This window comes from Lytechinus pictus, chromosome 2, assembly GCF_037042905.1.
Source record: "Lytechinus pictus isolate F3 Inbred chromosome 2, Lp3.0, whole genome shotgun sequence".
Classification (NCBI taxonomy): Eukaryota; Metazoa; Echinodermata; class Echinoidea; order Temnopleuroida; family Toxopneustidae; genus Lytechinus; species Lytechinus pictus.
In genome coordinates, this window is record NC_087246.1 from 70,371,771 (window position 1) to 70,394,246 (window position 22,476).

A 22,476-nucleotide genomic window follows, 5' to 3' on the forward strand; every position below is an offset into this window, starting at 1 on the left:
TGTCCTCGCTGGAAATGGTGTAGATAAACTTTGTCTTCTGTCTCCCATAATTTTGATGTAGAAATCGGTAAATAATAAGTACCTCTTTTATCTCTGAACATTGGACAGTTTTTCCCAGCTTGCCTCCACTCTGAAAAGTGAGTGCATGTATTCCCTATTCACTTGGCAGAGATGTTCGATATTTATGAGAGTGCCATACTTGAAAGGGTGTAGAATAATGTGTCCTTTCCTATTTTTCTTTTAACACAGCAGCAAAGAATGACAGTAAACTGAAAGAGCAAAGATCAAGAAAATCAAGCATGATACTCCAAGCCTGTAACACAACCTTACTGCACTAGCACAAAAGTAATAGATAGTGATGTCTGACGTTGTGGCAAAAATCTTGAAAGAGCATCAGAGGCGACCAGGTCAGCTGGAGACGGAAACGAAAGGTCAATTCTTCTGGAGAATACTGAGAGAGTCTATAAGGGACACTACTAAGCTTGTCTCTAATGCTGATACTAAATCTATTCACATAGGACATGGGGTTCATCACACCAGAAAGATCAATCATGTTGAAACAATCAATGATGTACTTTTTAATCCATTAACACAGGTGAGTTACCTACCAATAATCTTTACTATGATGCAAACTCTCTTCCATAACTTTTCTGTTCTTGTTCCTGTTATCAGTTATGTTAACATTTTAAAACTATAATGTTGACTCACAGGGCAAAGTGACAGTCAGTGCTGTTGTTTTATTTCATGAATTAACACTCTACCTTCAAGTCACAGGTCAGTGTAAGCAAGTTGAAATAATTTGTGATTTTGACATACTGTACGTGTAATGCGTTAAATTTTAGCCTCGTCCTATTGCAGAAAGAATTGCAATCCAACAAAATAAAATTCAAACTAAATTTTCAATCAACAATGCATTTGGGCCTTGCTTATTACATTTTGAGTTGCATTTAAATACAGCTCTTCCTCAAAAACAAAATCATATTTTCATCCTGGGGCCTGTTTCATAAAGAGATAACAAATATTGTTACTTTGCCTTAATGCAAATTACCATGGTAACATGGCTGGAAGCCAAAACAACAATGGCAAAGTTATGATAGTTGCAACTCGTTTTGAAATGGACCAGAGATTTGATTGGTCAATGAATAATCAAAAGTACTTTTCATATTGAATGATAATGTCTTACACAGGAGTACCTAACAGTTGACTCTCATGGAATCAATATCTTCCACCATGATGGTCGTCTTAAGGGCCATGTGGAGCCAGAGGAACCAATCGATAGACTGGTGTTCTGTAAGGGCTCTAAGAGATATGTTGGATGGACACCGGATGATGTTTTCATCAAGGTGGGTCAAATCACAATAGGGTAGGAAATAATTTTTCATTTTTAAAAGACTATTTATGTTTCAACATTGGGGAATGGCTGAATTCTTCGGGCTATTTCTTTCATTTCCAGGACTCCTTTTTTTGCTCAAGAAGCAATTTATGCAGTAAATGCTAATTCTGCTGATTAAGAATTTTGTTTTTAAGTGTTCTTAAACATTTAAGGAAATGTTTTATGGTACACCATGTGTAAAGTCTTGGAAGGACTGAGATAAAAGTGGATACAGGTAGAAGTGAAATGGAGTGGCGAGAAATTTGAGGTTAGGAAGTAGATTATCTTTGGATTTAGTGTAGTCCTTAAAAGGACTGTATACCAGAAGGAGTGGAAAACTTGAGTAGTAGGCAGGATGAGAGGCTTGGGTAGAAGACTGGTTTGAGTTGGAGGGGTTAGAGAGTCATGAGTTGGAGAGATTAGAGAAGCTGGATTGAGTTGGCGAATGAAGCTGTAGAGTGAGAGTGGGAAAGAAGAATCAAGGTTTAGGGCAGGTTTACTGTCCGTCTTCCGGAAGTCTTCTCTCAAGCCTCTCATCCTGCCTACTTAAACATTCCAGTCCTTGTTTACTGTCCTTTTTGTCTCGCCCACCAGAGGTGAAGGCGAGACTTAGGGCTCCAAATGTCGTCCGTCCGTCCGTCACAAACCTGTAATGACATATAACTCCACAACCGTAAGTCGCTTTTCAACCAAACTTGGATGGTAGATGGACTTGGGGGAACTGCATGTTGTGCTGCAGTCTGAGGTCACATGGTAAGGTCAAAGGTCATTTTCAGGTCAACGTTAAAGATTACATGCAAGACTCTCTTATGACACCTAACTCCGCAACCGTAAGTCGCTTTTCAACCAAACTTGGATGGTAGATGGACTTGGGGGACCTGCATGTTATGCTGCAGTCTGAGGTCACATGGTAAGGTCAAAGGTCATTTTCAGGTCAACGTTAAAGTTTACATGCAAGACTCTCTTATGACACCTAACTCCGCAACCGTAAGTCGCTTTTCAACCAAACTTGGATGGTAGATGGACTTGGGGGACCTGCATGTTATGCTGCAGTCTGAGGTCACATGGTAAGGTCAAAGGTCATTTTCAGGTCAACGTTAATGTTTACATGCAAGACTCTCTTATGACACCTAACTCCGCAACCGTAAGTCGCTTTTCAACCAAACTTGGATGGTAGATGGACTTGGGGGACCTGCATGTTATGCTGCAGTCTGAGGTCACATGGTAAGGTCAAAGGTCATTTTCAGGTCAACGTTAATGTTTACATGCAAGACTCTCTTATGACACCTAACTCCGCAACCGTAAGTCGCTTTTCAACCAAACTTGGATGGTAGATGGACTTGGGGGACCTGCATGTTATGCTGCAGTCTGAGGTCACATGGTAAGGTCAAAGGTCATTTTCAGGTCAACGTTAAAGTTTACATGCAAGACTCTCTTATGACACCTAACTCCGCAACCGTAAGTCACTTTTCAACCAAACTTGGATAGTAGATGGATTTGGGGGACCTGCATGTTATGCTGCAGTCGGAGGTCACATGGTAAGGTCAAAGGTCATTTTCAGGTCAACGTTAAAGTTTACATGCAAGACTCTTATGACAAGTGTTATTCCATCCCAGTCATTTCACAATGAAGTTTTGATATAATTCTCTTGCGTGCCCTCGCAAATCACGATATTTCTGGTTATTTTCATAAGTGGGCGAGACTCAAAATTGCTTTTGCCTTGTTAAAGATAATCCCTCAAAGCATGAAAGAAAATGGTTAGTTATGATTAAGTGGAGCATTGTGGCCTGGTGGGCTTACTCTACGGACTTTAACACAGGGCTATAGGTTGAAATCCTATTCATGGCGTAATTTCCTTCAGCAAGAAATTGATCCACATTGTGCTGCACTCAACCCAGGTGAGGTGAATGGGCATCTGGCAGGATTATTTCCTTGACTGCACCAGGGTAATATATAAAGTAGTGTGGCATTGAATAGGGAACTTGATAATCGGTGCCTCATTAATGTTATCTAGTATCAATGTTGTTTGAATTGTATTTTATCAGATGTTCGCTCCAAGTTTCGAACTCATCTCTGAGGCTAAGTCTCCCCATCCTATAACATGTGTACTGTATAATGAACAACAGGATGAAGTTATTAGTGCTGGACATGCTCATATCATGGTAAGTTAGTCTCAGTTTATTTGCCTTGCAAATATATGCAAAATAATCATAACATTTTGCTCATGATTTCTGACAAACTTCAGTTTATGTAAAATGATTGAAATATGTAAGTTTCCTTTTGACATTAGCCTTATAGCCTCTTGCCTTTTAGCACTCCTCACAGAGTTATCACACTTTATACAATTCCAGTGAACCCCTCATGGTTTCCTTAAGGCTACCGCACACCTTACGATTGGTCTGCGACTCAATTTTGGAATAAAACGTAGTAGAATTTGATGCTAATATTGAGACTTGGAATATCTTACTGTGTAATGTTAGAAATCATCGTACGAATACCTATGTTCAAATCTGTGACTATGCTATCATCCTTCTTAGAATAAAAGCAAATTTTAATCTAGTCGTAATGACGTCATAGCAGTCGTACGATTGGCTACGATTTGAAACTTATTTGGCCTTTACTCCAAAATAAAGGCTTGCAATCTTTCAAAATGGTTATGTGAGTATTTCTTTCAATTAATTTTGACCTCAAGAAAAATGATATGTTCCATTTACATTTTCAGAAAATGAGCAAAATGCGATTTGTTCCAAAATCGGATTGCCAACAGTCATAAGGTGTGCGGTGGCCTTTACACCCGGGATTAAATGTTAAAATTGATATTAGACACATGGTTTAATTATTCCTGGGTTAACTTAGACTAAACTTTTGCCAGATGTCAACTCATTCACCAAGTAATGGGTTGACACTTCTCATGAAATGAGAAGTTCAGACACTTCTCATGAAATGAGAAGTGTCTGAAAGTACAAAGATATAAAGAATTTTAATGAATTGTAATTTCATATTTGCATGAATGGAAGAAATATAAAATTCACCATTCCATGTCTCTAACTCTACATTGGTCTTGGGTTTTACTTGTATCTTGACACTGATGAGTTACAGGCTGGAAACTAAGACCTGCTCTCTCAAAACGGGGATTGGCCTTAATGCCCTTTACAAAATGTATATTATAGACAAACAATGGTCCTCAACACTGTTTAAATAAGAAGGTGACAACGTAATGATTTCATTATTGTATGAATATCAAATATTTTGTGCATGACTCGATGATTTTCATGTGCATTGCATGTTTTAATATTTCCTTTGCTTTTCATCAAGGCCAAAACTAGTCTATTATCCCCTTTACTGTTTTTATCTTAGTCTTGGTGCTTCCGTTATGGTGCTAAACATCTGGTTCCCCAGAAGATGATCCGGGATAGTTTCTTAAGTCAGGATACCTTCACTATGTTAGCAGTAGAGAACACAGCTAGTAGAGCTCAACGTTGCTTTGCTGTATGTGAATCTAATATTGCTGTCTTTAATCTTCATGATGGTGTAATGTTGGAATACAAACGTAATCTACATGTTAGAAAAATCACAAGGTAAGAATTACTCTCTCACAAGCTAGTATTTTCATAGATGGTATCATTAGACGGTGCTGCACCTAGCTTGAGCTTTTTTAAATAGTGTGCTTGTTGTCTGATGAATTAGTCTGATCAAAGGAGGTCAGACTTTCTCTCAAATAGCATGCAAATTTTGGGTGTTGCACTAGCTTAAAATACACAAAAGCTTAATAATGTTTTTCTCCTATCAACCAAATAGCTCGCTATATTTTAGCTCCAGCTAATGCAGCACACCCTTGTTATGGTTAACCGTAATAGAGCTTGGTTATTTGGACCCATCTCACATGGGGGGAGGCAGATCCTGCCTAATGCCCCCCCCCCCCTGTCTCGGCCCACCAATCCCATGAGTACTGCAAAACTTTGCATATTGGTAGTGTGCGATGTAATCTACAAGGCTATATGTTTAATTTTTCTGAAATAAGATTTTTTTATATGACTCAATTATGCTACTTCATTAACCCTAAATAGACTGGGCTATTTCGATGCCTATTACCCCTTATGCTCTCGGCCGTCGATTGCACGATCGCAAAGAAAATTGGCGCGCGCGTTACCCATGGCGTACTATAACAAAACTACATGATCAATTTCTGTGAAAAATCTCATTGCTTAAATGCTAATTTACAATGCTTAAAATAAAAAATTATTTGAATAATGCCCCTAAAATGCTAATTTTTAGTTCACAGACTCTGTATAGGAATCTGATCAATTGTACTTGAAAAAAAATTCAACATCACATTTATTTTCTTATGTATTTTATTGTTTTCTAAATTTCTTATATATTTCTGTGTATTTCGATTTTGTTTAAATTGTTTTTTCAATGGACATTGTCGGGGACTTTATTTTGACCATGAACAGGATGAAATTAATTGATTTTGATCAGTAAAAGGAGAAATGATACATTTATGAATTTTGGCTGAAAACACTATTTGCATTGGATTTGTACACAAATTCACATTTTGGGTCTGCATGCACCTAGGAAATGTTGTGTAATTTTGGAACTGCGTACCCGGGGGTCGCAATTTTGGTCTCAAAAGTTGCACGAGACTTGAAAGTAAAAACACAGTGAGCGACGTGGTTTAAAAATATTGCGCGGAGGATTTATCACGAAAAAATGTCAGGGGGAGGGGGGGGCTGCATCATCCCCCCATCTTATTAGGGTCAAAACTGCCAATTTTCTGTAATCTTTTTACAAACTCTTTGTTGGTTCTGATCACATGTATTCTTGAATAAAATCGGGATCACAATTTTTTTTTAATGTATTTTTTTGTTTCATTTTATTAAACTTTTCCAAATTTCTTATGTATTTGTCTTTTTTCAACCTTTTGTTTTTTTATTGTTTTTAATGGAAATCACTGACTTTATTCTGATCATATACATGTACAAGACTTTTTTTATTGTGTGATTTATTGAATCAACAATACTCACCACAAATTTAATTGAGTTTAAGCAGTAAGAAGAAAAAATGATACATACAAATTTATGAATTTGGCAAAAAGCACAATTTCCTTTGGAGTTGTACATAAATTCTTATTTTCGAATGATTTTGGGTCTTGATATACACTTACAAAATGTTTCCTTGTTTAATAAAGATTGAAAAAATGCCTTTTTGATATTGTATTAGGAAGATCTGTTTATTTCTAAGTTCTAATCAAATGGAATAAGCAATGAATAATTGACCTACATCATTCAGCTCTTGCCATTGTCCTGTCTGTAGTGACATCGTCTCACATTTAGTAGTGATATTACACTCGCGCCCTTCAAATGTGATTGTACTTAATTGTATTTTTGATTGAAACTCTTCATGTCAAAGGTTATTCGTTCTGATGAAGCAAACTGGATTGGATGTTAAACGTTTCAATGAAAACACAAGTAAGTCCAGCTAGTTGACAGGTTTTAACATTTACATCATAATAACACTTACAGTGATTTCCCCTCTTACTGCCCTTCTCTTTACCCCTTAGCATACTGTTCTTCAATCCTCTGAAGTACCTTGTAACGGGCGCAAGAGATGGTTCTGTCAAGGTCTGGGACACTGATTGGCATCTGAAACTGGTCTTTGTTGGCCACCGTGGTCCTGTAACAGCTCTATCTGTCTATCCCTATGGACCTTACATCATATCAGGCTCAGAAGACACTACCATGAGAGTCTGGAGCTTAGAGACTTGTGATGAGGTGGACCTGTAAGATATTGTTTCCTAGTATTCATTTTTTTTTGGGGGGGGGGAGGTGAGGGGTTGATAGCTTATATGATTAAGCTTTGTAGTGTTAATAATTCTTTGTGAATACTTATTCAAGAAAAATCCACCCAATCTTGGTAACCAAAACCATTTGTGTATCAGAAGCAAAATAAGGAAAATAGTATGGTGAATTTTTAACAGAAATCTGATCGAGAGGTGTCTCACAAAAATTTAAGTATGACTAAAAAGGTCACACTTAAATTCCTGTTTGCTTGTGGTATACAATGCATTACCACATTTGTCAGATCACACTATGCGGCTGCGTGCTACTGTGTATTAAAGGGGTACTCTGGTATGAAAATAATTGAATCTAAATAAATATATTAAAATTCACCAAGCAAAATGCTGAACATTTTATTAAAATCTGATTAACTTATAGCAAAATTATTTGATTTTTTAAGTTAAGTAATATGTAGTAAAATAGTTACATGCACACCATCATTAATATGCCATAGATGGGTTGGAGATTTCATGTCCCCACTTTCCTTTTACTTATCCTTTTACATGAGATCATAATTTTATTTGTTCATATGTCTTTCTTGTGATAAACTTAATTGCCGAAGTGATGATCTTTCACATTTAATCAGTAGTCAAACCAATTTTTTGTTATATTTGGAGGAAACAAATTGGGAATGATTATAAATTCATTTAATAGAATTCAAAAGAAAAAGTAAAGATATGACATCATCTGCTTGCTCATTGCATATTCATGAATACTTAAAACATTTTTTTTTTTAATAATGCAAAGCTTTAAAATGTCATAACATTCTTATCCTTTGTTTGATTTTGATGAAACTTTCTTTGTTCAATTCATATTATTTTCAACGTGGAGTACCCCTTTAATCATTGAGATTGCATATTAATGTGTGTTGGCATCTTTTGGCGTGCGGCCGTCAGATGGTAAAACGGTCTAACTCGAAAATTTGACTTTTTGAGGTAAATTCACTTTCCTGGTAATGTGAGGGCGCTCTTTCCAATGGTGCCATCGAGAAAATCTCATCCTGTCTTGATTTAGAGATAATTTCCGCTATCTTGGTACTTTTTTGTATTTTTCCTTCAGATTTGATGGTAAAATGGACTATCTTTGAGTTAGCCCATTGTCGGTAATATCGTTTGGAGGTAAAACAAGCTTTTATATATACCTTTTAACCTTGTTAATTGAGATTTTTGAATCATCGCTGTCAGATGGTAAAATGGTCTATCTTCGAGTTAGACCAGTTTACCGCCACGTCACACGGCCGTCGGATGGTAAAACGGTCTATCTCGAAAATCGCTGTTCTGAAAAAAATGGGGTAAGATGGTAAAATGGTCTATCTAGAAGATACAACATTTTACCATCTTATGATGTGTAGTATGAGTGTATACATGTGCTGTGGTTAAACAGTCTATCTACACAAAAATCTCATTTAGGCTATTTCATAATTAAACCCCAAATAAGCACAAAATTCTTCAGTTATTAGTGTTTATTGGGCTTCCTCTTTTCCCATTGCTAAAAATGCATTATTCCCGTCTCATAAAAAAGCTCAAACCTCTAAACTTTAAAGTCATTTTTCTCAGAACAGCGATTTTCGAGATAGACTGTTTTACCATCTGACGGCCACGTATAAATCATCTACTGCTTGCCAGGTATCAACTCAACCACCAGGCCATTACTGGTCAGTCAGAGTCAAAGTGAAATCAGTACACATAACTAGTGATGGTCTTGGTTGGTGGTAGTCACTCTCTGTTAATAGTAAATTACATGTTCAAATCTGCATGTTCAAAGGAAGGCTGCTAGTAGTAGGAAGTAGCAAGGTAACTTTTCAAGATTTTTTTCTTGTGTTAAGATAAAAAGTTTAATATTTTCAATCATCACAGATGATCATTCATATCAGGGTGAAATCTATCTGGTTTCTCAGATTGAATATGCAATCTGATTTCCTTGTTGCACAATATTTTTCACTGCACAATTGGGCCTAAATTAGATAAACTGGATGATAATGACAAAATTGTCAAAACATGACATTAACCCTATAGCACCTACAGATTCCTATGCATAATGGCAATCTCTCACTGGAGGAAACAATAAAACTGGTAATAAGTAGGCATTGTTCCAAACAAATTGAAATAGTTTTTTATAAATTTACTTTTGTTCATTACAAGTTATATTTATTTTGTAGCATAGGACCTGTTGAATAGAATGGTACATGGCAAAGTTCAATCAGATGTACGAATATTGACCTTTGACAATCGTTTGCAGAGCGGGAAGAAAAAAAACAAAAGTTTGGGTTTCAGCCGCCCCAGTCCCACGCCTTCAAAAAAATGTAAAGTATCACTGACAGAATACTAAAGTTTTCGCCAAATCTTGGATCAAATATGTCAAAAATTAATTCCAACTCACATCTAGATGTCACTCTGTGTGATATCCAACGTTTTGAAGAACATATAGCAACGCCCGAGCTTCTTCGGCGAAGTAAGTGGTTTTCCGAGACATGGACGCAGCCATCTTTGCTGAGATCGACTGCGCAACAGTCTGGAACTTGCTACACACCGATGCATGTCAATCGGTTTTTCTATATTATACTCAATAGGAGCATACACTTTTCTATGCAGATCTATATAGCAGCCTACCTATACGGTATGCACACGCAATATTACCACGGTAAATCATAGACAAGAGATACTATAGCGCAAAGAAAACGTACGGGCGGTTAAGGGCGGTTCAGTGTGTGATAGTCTCCGGCGGTTTAGGGGCTATTTGGTTAAGTTACTTTGATGCATTTTTTTATTTATGTTTTATCATGTGATGAAATCTCACACACAAAATGTCTTGATATTGTAATTTGTTTTTCACATGTAAAATCTGACAGAATTGAAGCTGGAGTCCCGATAGCAGGACTAGGTACACAACTAAAAAACGATGATGTTTTTTCTTTTGCGGATACAACAGTAGATTTATGGAAATTACGTCACATCCACAATCTCTTCACCACAGTAGGGTGAGTATCATATGAAAGGTTATGAGGCCAACTGGAGTTTGCCAGCATTGGGATATTTCTTGCTTAATCAAATTTTGGGGGTATATTTTATGAATAAAAAATTGTACATTTTTGATAGCCATGATAGTACAATTAAGGAGAATTCCCAGAGCATTTGAAACGGATGCACTGAAACGTGAATCCCCCTGTTTAAGAAAACACTAGGGATGGGAGGGATGAACCTGAAAACAGGATTAACCCTATTTTAACTGGGCTTTTTCAGACAAGGATATATGCGGGGGGGGGGGGGGGGCGGCCGCCCCTTCAAAACTCGGCCGCTGATTGCACAATCGCCGCAAAAATTTGCACGCGTAGAGCCAGGTGTAAACTACAAGACTATGGTAAAATAACAAAAAAAATCATTGTTTATATTTTTGTCTCACCTGCATAGCAGAGTGAGACTATAGGCGCCGCTTTTCCGACGGCGGCGGCGGCGGCGACGACGGCGGCGGCGTCAACACCAAATCTTAACCTGAGGTTAAGTTTTTGAAATGACAGCATAACTTAGAAAGTATATGGACCTAGTTCATGAAACTTGGCCATAAGGTTAATCAAGTATTACTGAACATCCTGCCTGAGTTTCATGTCACATGACCAAGGTCAAAGGTCATTTAGGGTCAATGAACTTAGACCATGTTGGGGGAATCAACATCAAAATCTTAACCTAAGGTTAAGTTTTTGAAATGTCATCATAACTTAGAAAATATATGGACCTAGTTCATGAAACTTATACATAAGGTTAATCAAGTATCACTGAACATCCTGCATGAGTTTCACATCACATGACCAAGGTCAAAGGTCATTTAGGGTCAATGAACTTTGGCCGAATTGGGGGTATCTGTTGAATTACCATCATAACTTTGAAAGTTTATGGATCTGATTCATGAAACTTGGACATAATAGTAATCAAGTATTACTGAACATCCTGTGCAAGTTTCAGGTCACATGATCAAGGTCAAAGGTCATTTAGGGTCAATGAACTTTGGCCGAATTGGGGGTATCTGTTGAATTACCATCATAACTTTGAAAGTTTATGGATCTGATTCATGAAACTTGGACATAATAGTAATCAAGTATTACTGAACATCCTGTGCAAGTTTCAGGTCACATGATCAAGGTCAAAGGTCATTTAGGGTCAATGAACTTTGGCCAAATTGGGGTATTTGTTGAATTACAGCCATAAATTTGAAAGTGTGTTGGTCTAGTTCATAAAACTTGGACATAATAGTAATCAAGTATCACTGAACATCCTGTGCGAGTTTCAGGTCACATGATCAAGGTCAAAGGTCATGTAAGGTCATAGAACTTTGGCCACGTTGGGGGTATTTGTTGAATTGCCATCATATCTCTATAAGTGTATTGGTCTAGTTCATAAAACGTGGAAATAAGAGTAACCAAGTATCACTGAACATTTTGTGCGAGTTATAGTAGTTTTCAAAATCAGCACTGCTGCTATATTGAATCGCGTGATGCAGGTGAGACGGCCAGAGGCATTCCACTTGTTTTATTTATAAATCATGCAAATAAGCATGATATGAAATTTGCCCTAAATTGTGTTTTTGTGTATGTTTTTGCCTTTAACTCACTTTATACAACCAATAGAATGCTAATTTATGGTGAGAGTATCAATTTTTATATTTCTAACAAATATCTACTAAAAAATTGCCAAAATAAAATAGATTAAAAAAAAAATTCTTATGTATTTCTTTGTTTTTTCTATTAAACTTTGTCGGGGACCCTTTTGCGATCATAAATAGCATAAAATGAATCATTTTAACTCTTTGCTTGCCACGTAGAGAATCACCCCTTTGCCACATTAATTTCAAGGTGCAACCTTAACCCCAAAAGAGCCGGGTTATTTGGACCCCTCTCACAGCCATGGGCCGCCTTCGATCGCGCAAGCACTGCGAAAATTTGCACAGTGGTAGTAAGGCTGTATGGTTTAATAATTTTTTTGAAATAATAAGATTTTTCATTTAATGAATTAATAATGCTAATTTATGCATGAAATAAAACATTTGCTCTTATCAACTATCATATGGCCCCAAAACTGCTAATTTTTTATTCACAGACTCTTTGTAGGATCCCGATCAAATGTACTTTTAAAAAAAAGTATTTTATTGTTTTTTTTTCAAATTTCTTATGCATTTCTTTATTTTTTGACATTTTGTTTTTAATTGTTTTCTCAATGGAAATTGTTGCAGACTTAATTCTGATCATAAATAAGACAAAATTGATTAAAGGAGAATGAAACCCTTGAAACCAGCTGAATCCATATCAAAGAGAAAAATCAAAGAAACATATTGTTGAAAGTTTGAGGAAGATTGAATGAATAATAAGAAAGTTATGAGCATTCGAATATTGAGATCACTAGTGCCATGTAGATCCTCCCAACGGCAATGCGACCAAGATCTGTGATATCACACACGTACAACTCCCTCATTACTTTAGTACTTATTTTACTTATATTCTCACTTTTATAGAGTCTATCACAAGGTGAGGTGTTCTCTTTATGAGAGGACAAGTACAGAGGTTTCACAACATTATATCATTGATGAATCGTTTGTCATATGATTAGAATGAGCAAAAAGAGATGTTTTGGGGTATATTTTCAGTGTCCAAATGGGAGAGTTGTACGTGTGTGACATCACAGATCTTGGTCGCATTGCCAATGGGAGGATCTCCATAGCATTAGTGATCTCGACATTCAAATGCTCATAACTCTTTTATTACTAGTCCTATTTTACTCAAAGTTTTGTTGATCTTATTCTTTGATTTTTCTGCTTTCACAAAAGCTAACTTGCTCCAAGAGTTTCATTCTCCTTTAAGTTCAATCTGTAAAAGTAGAAATAATGATACTTTTATGAATTTTGGCTAAATACACAATCTGCAATCTTCTTTTTTGTTGACCAATTTTGATTTTTTTATTCATCTATCTGGTAGAGCTACATGAGGGTCACCAAACTTCCATACAGAATTTTGAAATTTTGACTAGAAAATTATTTATGCAAAATTTATTTATAAATCACAAAAAAATGCTTATTCTCCTTCATTTGTTGATCAATTTCAATTTTGTTTGCTTTATATGATAGCTCTAGGTGGGGATACAAAATTTCTTCATAGAATTTTGAAACTCATTAAATTTATGCATATTTTAAAACTCACAATATTCTACACAGAATTTAGAAATTTTGACAAAAAAATTATTTATAAATCGCAAAAAATGCTTCTACTCTGTCATTTCTTCATCAATTTCAATTCTGTTTCCTCAATTAATGTCACCAATATAATTCACTGCAGTGTCAACAGGGCTGAAATTAAAAATTGTGTTAAATTTTGTTGCAAGATGCCTGATGAACTCCACATCATTGATGTGCTAGTTGTAAGTGAAATGAGACTAATCGTGGCCCTTCTACTGCCCACAATATACTGGATTCTATTATACAAATATACCAGGTTTTGAGCGGGAACTATATTCTGACGCTGGACTGGCATTACTTAGTAATAGTAATATGGCCAGTACAACCGAGGATAAATAATTCCCTCTATACTTTTGAAATAAAGGCCTGGTATATTTGTTTTATATCCTACATTTAATAAGGTAGAACAATAGTATATCTACTCTTGTACACGTAGATAATCCTTTCTTTATCTGAACATGAATATTGATAACGCGCTGCGCAGACTGATCTAATTTTCCCGAGAGCACGCGCTCAGCGGAACGCTGATTTGTGCCTGCGCCGTCCCTTCACAGGACTTGCCCGGTAGAGTCAACTTGCTGACCGGTGCGCCCGAAAGATTGCATGATCTGTGTCAATGATCTATGACGTCAATGATGGAATAGTCGACTATTCCATCATTGACGTCGCGGAATAGCACATTTTCTTCGGTGGACGTTTCATTTTCAACATCGCAAAATAGTGAGAATATGTTTGGTCACATGATGATATTTAAACCAATCAGCATACAGGATTTAATTTATGTAGGATATAAAGAGTACTAATCCTTTTGATATCATGTTCTTCTATTTGCAGGAGCAAAGTTAACAAAATTAATATGACTACGCATCCTGATGTAAGTTGACTTATGTTTATACTTTCATTTATAGTGTGATCATCCCAAATTATTGTTTAAATCAGCAACCACTGATATGAAACACAGTGTTTACCTCATTCAATTCACCCCTTTTAATAGCGTTTGATGTGCCTTTTTTAAAAGAGAAGTTCCTACACTTCAGTGTTATACTCAACTGCATAGTGTATTAAATTTTCATTATGTTAAAATGTTATTATAACTTTATTCTAAATCAATGATCCAAACTTTTTATTTACAAAAATTCATTGCTTTTGACTTCTTAATTGGTTAGAGCAAAGTCTATTAAACCAAGTTACCTAAATTTCAAGAAGGATTTTTTTTCATATTTGTCATGAGAAATGCATTTTCCTTTGTTCATGAATTAGAAATTTGTTTACCAGGGGGTGTGTTTTTCAAAGATTTAAGTTGACTTGCTTAGAAATTAAAGTGCACATACTATGAAATTTGATTGATTAATGTGCAGTAGTTCATGTAATTTTATCTGACCAATGCAATGCCACCTTTTACTCCTCAAGCAACTGTGAATTCAAGTGTGAATTTAATTCACGCTTCAATCTTTGTGATACACCCCCTGGACATATCTTACATTCACGCCCAATTTGCATAATTAATAATTGAATAATTGAAATGCTGTACTATACTAGGTAACATCAAGAGCTATGTGTGTATGTCGAGATGGTACTGTACGGATCATAACACCTGGAAGTGGAGATGTTTTGACTACATATTTAGCTGATGATGCACAGCAGGGGATCGTAGATGCAGCATACTCGGCCAGTGAAAGTAAGTCTTATCTTGTTTATGTTTGGTTGGCATCAAAATAAAACTTGTCAATGTACAAATGATACACAGGATGACATGCATCAGTATATAAATGATGCAGGGGTTAGAGTGGTTCGGTAAGAACTGTGTGCATAAAGTAACTTTGGCATGGTATAACCCCAAGCAGCATCATGGGTTTAAACCGTAATGCGAAAGTTACTGTTTGCACAGTTCCACTGACCCAAGAAAGAAACCCATGCATCATGGGTTTTATAAAATGGCGAATTATTATTGAATAAACCACAAAAATTTATGATTTACCGTATGCAGGCCTCAACAAAAAAAAATTTCATCACTTGTCCTGTCGGGCAAGTGATAAAAAAAATTGCTTGCCCGATAGAAAAAACTGCTTGCCCGATTTTTTTTCAAAAATTCTTTTGCTCTTAATTATTCTTTTCTGTCCTGGTTGAACTTGATTTACTGGCGCTGGCCTCGGCATTTCTTTTTCTTGACTCTTGTTCAAGTTGTTTTGGTCACCGATCGCGACGACAAAAGTCGCCTATTTTAGTCTGACGACTCATTGTTTATTTGGTTTGAAGTTGAAGCCGAGTCCTGGCCGAGTCAGTCGAAGCTTGCATGCATTCAGCGCGATCTAGCTCGAGAGTCGGCTGGCTCGCGATCGCTCGTGTACGTACGTACGTACATGTACTGTGTAGCGCCGATGTATTATAGCATGCGCTAAGAGGGCGAGAGAGGGGTTTCCCCAGCTAGCTCCTTCGTTGATTAGTAGCGCATGCGCACAGTATAGTTTAGAAAGTAAGATGGCGGCCCCCATCGAACGGGACCGTTCGCGATAAATTGTTGGTACATTGGCGCTGATTTGACATGTTTCCACTGTTTTTTGACTGGTATGACATTTTTTATGAGCGATAATTGGCCGAAAAATTATTAAAATTCACTGTAATATCGTTTTCATTTTCAAAACAACCACTTGCCCGATCGGGCAATTGACTTTGAGAAATGCTTGCCCGCACGTTATTTTCACTTGCCCCGGGCAAGCGGTTTTGTTCAATTGCCATCATAACTTTAAAGGTTTATGGATCTAGTTCATGAAACTTGGACATAAGAGTAATCAAGTATCACTGAACATCCTGTGTGAGTTTCAGATCACATGATCAAAGTCAAAAGTCATTCAAGGTCAATGAACTTTGGCCATGTTGTGGGTATTTGTTCAATTGCCATCATAACTTTAAAAGTTTATGGATCTAGTTCATGAAACTTGGACACAATGATAATCAAGTATCATTGATCTTTTTCACAAGTCTTAGATCAAATGATCAAGGTCTAAGGTCAATGAACTGTGGCCATGTTGGGGGTATTTGTTGAATTGCCATCATGGGGTTGATGCATTTCATATGATGATCAATCATAAAAATCAGGCCGATGATAGTGTCTTGACCATTTCTCTATTTTCATGTTTCTTTTCAGATATGTTATTTGCCATCCTGAAATCTGGTCAAATTATCAAAGCTGATACTTCGGTCAATCCTTGTAAGGTATTTAAAACATGGTCACCTCCATCTGGTAACGCCAAAGACAAGAACTCCCTCAACTGTATCTGTCTTTATGAATATGTGGTTCAATCCACAATGCAGAATGATACCTGGAAAGGAATCTTTAAGACATTGGCCGCTACCAATGTCATGGATGACAAGCAGATTAAGAATAAAGATCGTACATTGCTGATTGGCGGTCGCAAGGATGGATATGTGGCTGTTTTAGATTGGAAGACGTTAAAATGTGTCTTTAAGACAGATGTAAGTCATAGCTCTTCTCTCAAGTGTTGTTTATTATTTTTTCTTCATTTTCATTGTTATCTTCATTTTCCAGTGTTCCCAGCCCATCAGGGAAAGCAGGGAGAAGTTTTTTTCTTTTTTTTCCAGTCAGGGAAAAGTCAGGGAATTTGATAAAGATGCATCACATCAGGTTAAATCCGGAAATCTGATTGGGAGAAAGGGAGAAGTGCCACGCATGAGAAACTGGAATTGAGTTAATTTATATGGAACAAGTCACAATTTTTTTTATACTCTAGGGTTATAATGTGTATTCAATGATATTGACTATACAGTATTCTTGTTCATATGAATGTCAACCAGGGTTTAAAGAACCAAGATTGCTTTATTGTCTGTATTGTCTATTTTAAACCAATTTCATTTTAGTATTTGTATTTAATTCCACTCATCCAATATTGTGTGTTTCATATATTTTAGGCTCACGGCTATAAAGGAGTACTAGGAGTTGCAACAAATCCCAAGAATGATCAACTTATTACAGCAGGACTGGGTAAAATAAATTTGAAATATCATCTTCATTTTGTAGATCACTACTTTTTATGATTGTGAATGTTGAATATGCTGTAAGGGAATTCACTAGTTTTAATATTATTTATAACAGTAGTGAGCATGAATCTTGGAGCTCCCATTAAGAATTAGAAATATTAAATAATAACAATTAAATAATCTTTAAAAAAAATTAAAGATTAAAATAGAAAAATAAGGAAGAGAGAGAGAGAACATCTTTCTTAATTGTTCCTGCTTTATTTAAAAGAATCATATTAATAGACATGAAATGTGTGTCCTTTTCCCTCATTCTTTTTCTGTTAATTTTTGGAATATGTATGGGGGTGTAATACGATTTATAGACTCAATTAAAAACTATTCTTCTTCTGCTGGAAAGTTATTTTTTATTGCCAAAATAGATTTATAATTATAGTTAAAGTAAGTTCAATTTGCAGCATTGATAATTTACCACTCTTTGAAATGTTAATTGCAACAGGGATATTTTCTTCTTGTCAATCTAATTGCACCATTAGAATGTATTATTTCACCAACAGTAGATCAGAGAAGAAGTAGTTTCACAACCTTACATAACTCTTTTTTTTTTTGGGGGGGGGGAGGGCATCTATTTCCTTTACTTACAATTTCATAGAAGACTCAACTTAAAACCATACTATAGCAGATTGCTTAAATTTTAGATTAACAATAATACAATGAAGGTGGTAATTTGCTGTGAACGTGATGTTGATATTGGTCTAGATTTCTCCACAAGATGTGACTATTTTTATACCATTACTGGATCTCAAGCTTGTATGGGTCCTGTTAGACATGAATTTTAATACCATTTGTGTTTTCACCATTGTTATTTTTTTTTGCTTATGTAGCTATTTAAGTAATTGATTTAAAAAACATTTTTTTCTTATTGAAGAAGACTTAAAATTCCACTGGATTATCTGAGTAAGCTTAATGAAATTGTAATTCATCTACAAAATCTTTCAATTTAAAAAAAATTATATTTCTCGGGGTCCATGCAACTGTATTGCTGTACACAAGCACAACCTGTATGTCTTAAAAGGGTACTTCTTGCCGGTCATGGCCCATCATGAAAATAATGAGTTTAGGGTGTCAAAAGGGCCAAATCAGGAAAAATATGATATGTTTGTGGAGTTAAACGCATATTTTTTAGAGGGCAAAATTGTTGAAAAAGCATGCAAAAATAATCAAATTACAGTATAAATTTGACCAATTGATAATACTTGTTTAGGGTGTATAAGTACAACTTATGGTTGCGCGTGTGTACCGCAATATAGTTGAGTGCCCCCCCCCCCCCACCTGGTTATACAAACAACTGGATCTCAACTTTTCATCTCATTGTATGAAATATTGCTTATAATGATTTACTAGATTGTTCTTAGCTCCTTGAATTGATACTAGCATAATAGTTGGGCTGATGATAGAAAGGTTTGATGCAAGTCTGATTTTCCTGGACTGTAATTAGTATGCATAGCCTACAGTTTAGCATTTAGATTCTTGCAATGGCACAATGTGTTTGATTTATTGTAGGTATCACTCACAAGTCAGTAGATAAATAGTTGATAGATTAATTATAACCCTTCTTTTCTGTACGTCCTAACACTATTCATAGATTGTGGAATGATCAAAGATGGTAAGTGTATGATTACACCACGTAGAATGTTTGCTGTGGGACTGACAAATGCATAATGCCCTCACTCTCTACAATGTACATGCAATTTTACAAGTGTGTGCATATTTAAGCAGTATTGTGGAGGTGCTGCAGCCGAGTTGTGTAAGAAATTATGCTTGACAAGACGTATGAAAATCCGGGGTTTGATTCCCAGCACAGCACTTATGCTCTTGAGCTTGGAGTTTGTTGGTCTCTTTATCGTACACACGTGGTAAAGTGGTATGCATTATTGATACCAATGTGTGCATGTGTCTAAAGTGATATCACCAACCCTCTTCTTTTTATGCACAGTGTTGACAATCCATTCACATATTCAAATTGATAGGAACTTCACTCTGGAATTCCCTTTTTAATGTTAAAGGCAATGCAAACTGCTGTTATGTACATGTTTTTACTTTATATTTTTTGGTTTATTGCATAACTTTCATAAGCTCAGTTGAATTTCCATGAAAGAAGTGACTTTTGTATTTTATGTCTTAACCTTACCTAAAAAGCAGAGAGTGATAGCTTTTCAATATCCACTGCATTCCCAAGCACAGAAAAATTTACTACCTGGCTCTCAATGTGCGGTTGATTTTTAACAAAAATGAGCCTGTGCCATATTGGACAGAAAACTATTCATGTAAGTTGATATTGGACTAAGAGTTAGGCCATTGTTTGACTTATGGAAGGTCTACTAAAGACCTGTTACATATGCATCAAAAGTGGACTGAAGTTGCCCCCGGAGGACAGACTTATGCCAGCTCAAACTGAGTCCACTTCTGGATGTCGTTTGAAGCCGGCGTGAGTCCTTTCTCAGTTCTTCATATGCATCAAAAGTGGACTGTCAGTCTTAGGCAGAAGTGATGTGATAGCAAACAATAGGTGCAAAAACATTACACGATGTTTAATGTGAACAGTCAGCTGACTCGTGTCACATGAATGGGTGACATGGAGCCAGTTAATGACAGGACTCCCCGGGGGGGCCACTAACATTGACGAGTGGATTTACTGGATACCATGCGCGACCAAAAAAACATGTAAAAAGGATGTCTTTTTCAAGATAGGGCACATTACGTACGTAACGTAATAAGGGTGTCAAAAACGCTAAAATAATGAAAAAAGGGTATCTATTTCGTCAGGAAAGCTATACGTGTTTAGGGTCAAATTTGAGGGGTATAAAAATTAAGACTAAAAGCTTTATAAAGGATGTACTTTTTGCTCCAACACTACGTGTTTAGAGTCCGATTTGCGCAAGGTGGGGCCGTATAAACCCAATGTAGGTAAAGGTAAAACCGACGACCGACGTCCGTGATATAACAATTAAAATATCACTGTACTTGTTTAGGGGGTCAATTCAGGGAATACTTGCCAAGGGTACCGTTTTGTTTCCAATACTTGTTAAGGGTAGGGTTTCACATGCCAATACTTGTTAAGGGTGCTTTTTGAGACCCCATGGTCGCGCATGGTATCCACTCGTCAATGGAAGTGGCCCCCCCCCCCCCTCCCCGGGCAGGACTCGGCATTTGTGTAACATGAGTATGATGATCTTGAGGTGTCTTTAAATTGGAAGCCTGAAAGAGGCTGCAAAGCTGTAGTCAATTCCAGCTTCAAACCCGATGCATATGTAGTAAGGGCCTTAAATAGAGTCTACCATAGATGTTGGTGCATGCATAAATTTCAATTTGTGGATAGCTTCCAAACAATGAGTAATAATACCCAATACCTAGTACCCAATATTTATAGCACGTTTTTCCCATGTGGCCCAAAGTGCTTCCAATTTCAATTTACCTAAATTCACACAAAAACAATTGCTCAATGACAAACATACATAAATGAAGGCCATTGACTTCTTGAACAATTTTTGCAAATTATCTTTATGTGGGAGGGAGAATAACAGAATTGAACCCATTTGATGCACATCCTTTTGTCCTTCCTACCCTGCGTGATTGATTAAATGTCATTGAATTTCCTTTTGTTGGTTTACACTCCCTATACAATCTTATTGCTGCTTCTCATTTGGCAGTACACTCTTGACCAAGAACAGATAGATGTATCATAATATATTATTTTTCTGTTCATAAAGATAAGTTGAAAGGAAAAATATAAGAAATATTATGTTTTGGAGGATAAGAGTACAATATATTTACAATGTTTATAGGCATGCTTACTATTAGTATAATTGAACATAAATGCCAGGTGTAGTAACATTCTGAAAATAAGTAATTCAATAATTCAACTTTATATCCACAGTTAATAATATGCATATATATGTATGTGCCAAATGATTCTGCTACAAAATTTGCTGAGAAATAGACAAAACAATCGTACAATTATACACTGCCCCACATTTTCTTATTTGTGTTGGTTATATTCAGTGTGGCCATTTTCAGCTTAGATTTCATACAGTTAGATTCTGCAATAAACTAGTTCTAGATCTACAATGATATGATGAAAAACTTATTTTGAATACTTTCTCATGAAATGATTGTTTGAGCACTGCAACTAACTTCCTTTAGGCCTAAAAAATGGGTTGGTTGGTTGATCATTTTTTTCCCCTTCCCATGTCATGGATGTTCTATTGTACCATTCGCCAGTAAAAGAAAAATTAGTGCTGGTTGACACTTTTTTTGGGGGTCAAATTTGAATAAAAAACCGTCAGCAGGTTTGACGAGGATCGGTCTGGTTTATACAGCTAACAAAAATTTGTTTTGCCCTAGCTGTATGTTCAAATTTTGATATTTTTAAGACAAGATGGTAGTATATAGTAAATGTAACTTCATTTATCTTCTTGTTTCTGTCCAATCTTTAATGCAGATAATGTGATCAAAGTTTGGAGAGTATTTCCTTTTGCTGAGGAATCATTAACACCTCTCATGTCTATCTACTGTGCTCATATGCCTCTACACATGACAGTCATGAAGACAACGCTCTGTGTTGCTTTCCAGGATCCAAATACTGCCACCTACAGTCTCGTTCATTACAACTTGATCAATAAAAGTATGCTTGGTGTTTTATTTATTTATTATTTGTTAATAGGCGGTCATTAGAATATACATCGCTTCTGATGAAGGTTCATATTTTGTTTACATTCCTCTTGTTTTTAAGTGTGTAAACAAGAATTTCCTTGCTTTCCTCAGCAATGTCATTCAGAAATATCAACCAGGTCGAAATCCTTGTTTGAAATGAAATGATCTTCTCAATGAAATTTGTGTAAAATCCAAGACATGATTTGTTGATTGAGCGTTAGGTAAATGGACCCAAAATTGTGGAACAACCACACCTCCCATGATATCAAAAGACTTCAATAATAGATTCAAATCTGTATTTATTGAAATATGTTAAGAAGCAGATGATTAGCCTTACTAAAAAAC

The 22,476-nt window shown here is 36.1% G+C and overlaps 1 protein-coding gene across 20 annotated transcripts in view; it reads left to right on the forward strand.

Moving 5' to 3' along the window:
• Nucleotides 1-244: 244 nt before the first annotated feature.
• Nucleotides 245-22,476, forward strand: part of LOC129253713 (WD repeat-containing protein 97-like) — a 66,787-nt gene continuing 44,555 nt past the window's right edge. For 15 of the 20 annotated variants that reach the window (XM_054892133.2, XM_064095544.1, XM_064095541.1 and 12 more), the window contains exons 1-12: nt 245-595; nt 1,188-1,343; nt 3,418-3,534; nt 4,730-4,950; nt 6,933-7,151; nt 10,058-10,186; nt 14,260-14,299; nt 14,965-15,103; nt 16,571-16,899; nt 17,353-17,425; nt 19,064-19,084; nt 21,920-22,102. In XM_054892133.2, coding sequence (XP_054748108.2) covers nt 359-595; nt 1,188-1,343; nt 3,418-3,534; nt 4,730-4,950; nt 6,933-7,151; nt 10,058-10,186; nt 14,260-14,299; nt 14,965-15,103; nt 16,571-16,899; nt 17,353-17,425; nt 19,064-19,084; nt 21,920-22,102 — 1,864 coding nt within the window. In that variant the 5' untranslated portion in view covers nt 245-358. The remainder of the gene's footprint in view (nt 596-1,187; nt 1,344-3,417; nt 3,535-4,729; nt 4,951-6,932; nt 7,152-10,057; nt 10,187-14,259; nt 14,300-14,964; nt 15,104-16,570; nt 16,900-17,352; nt 17,426-19,063; nt 19,085-21,919; nt 22,103-22,476) is intronic. The other 5 variants (XM_054892129.2, XM_064095539.1, XM_064095547.1 and 2 more) reach the window with 1 other exon arrangement.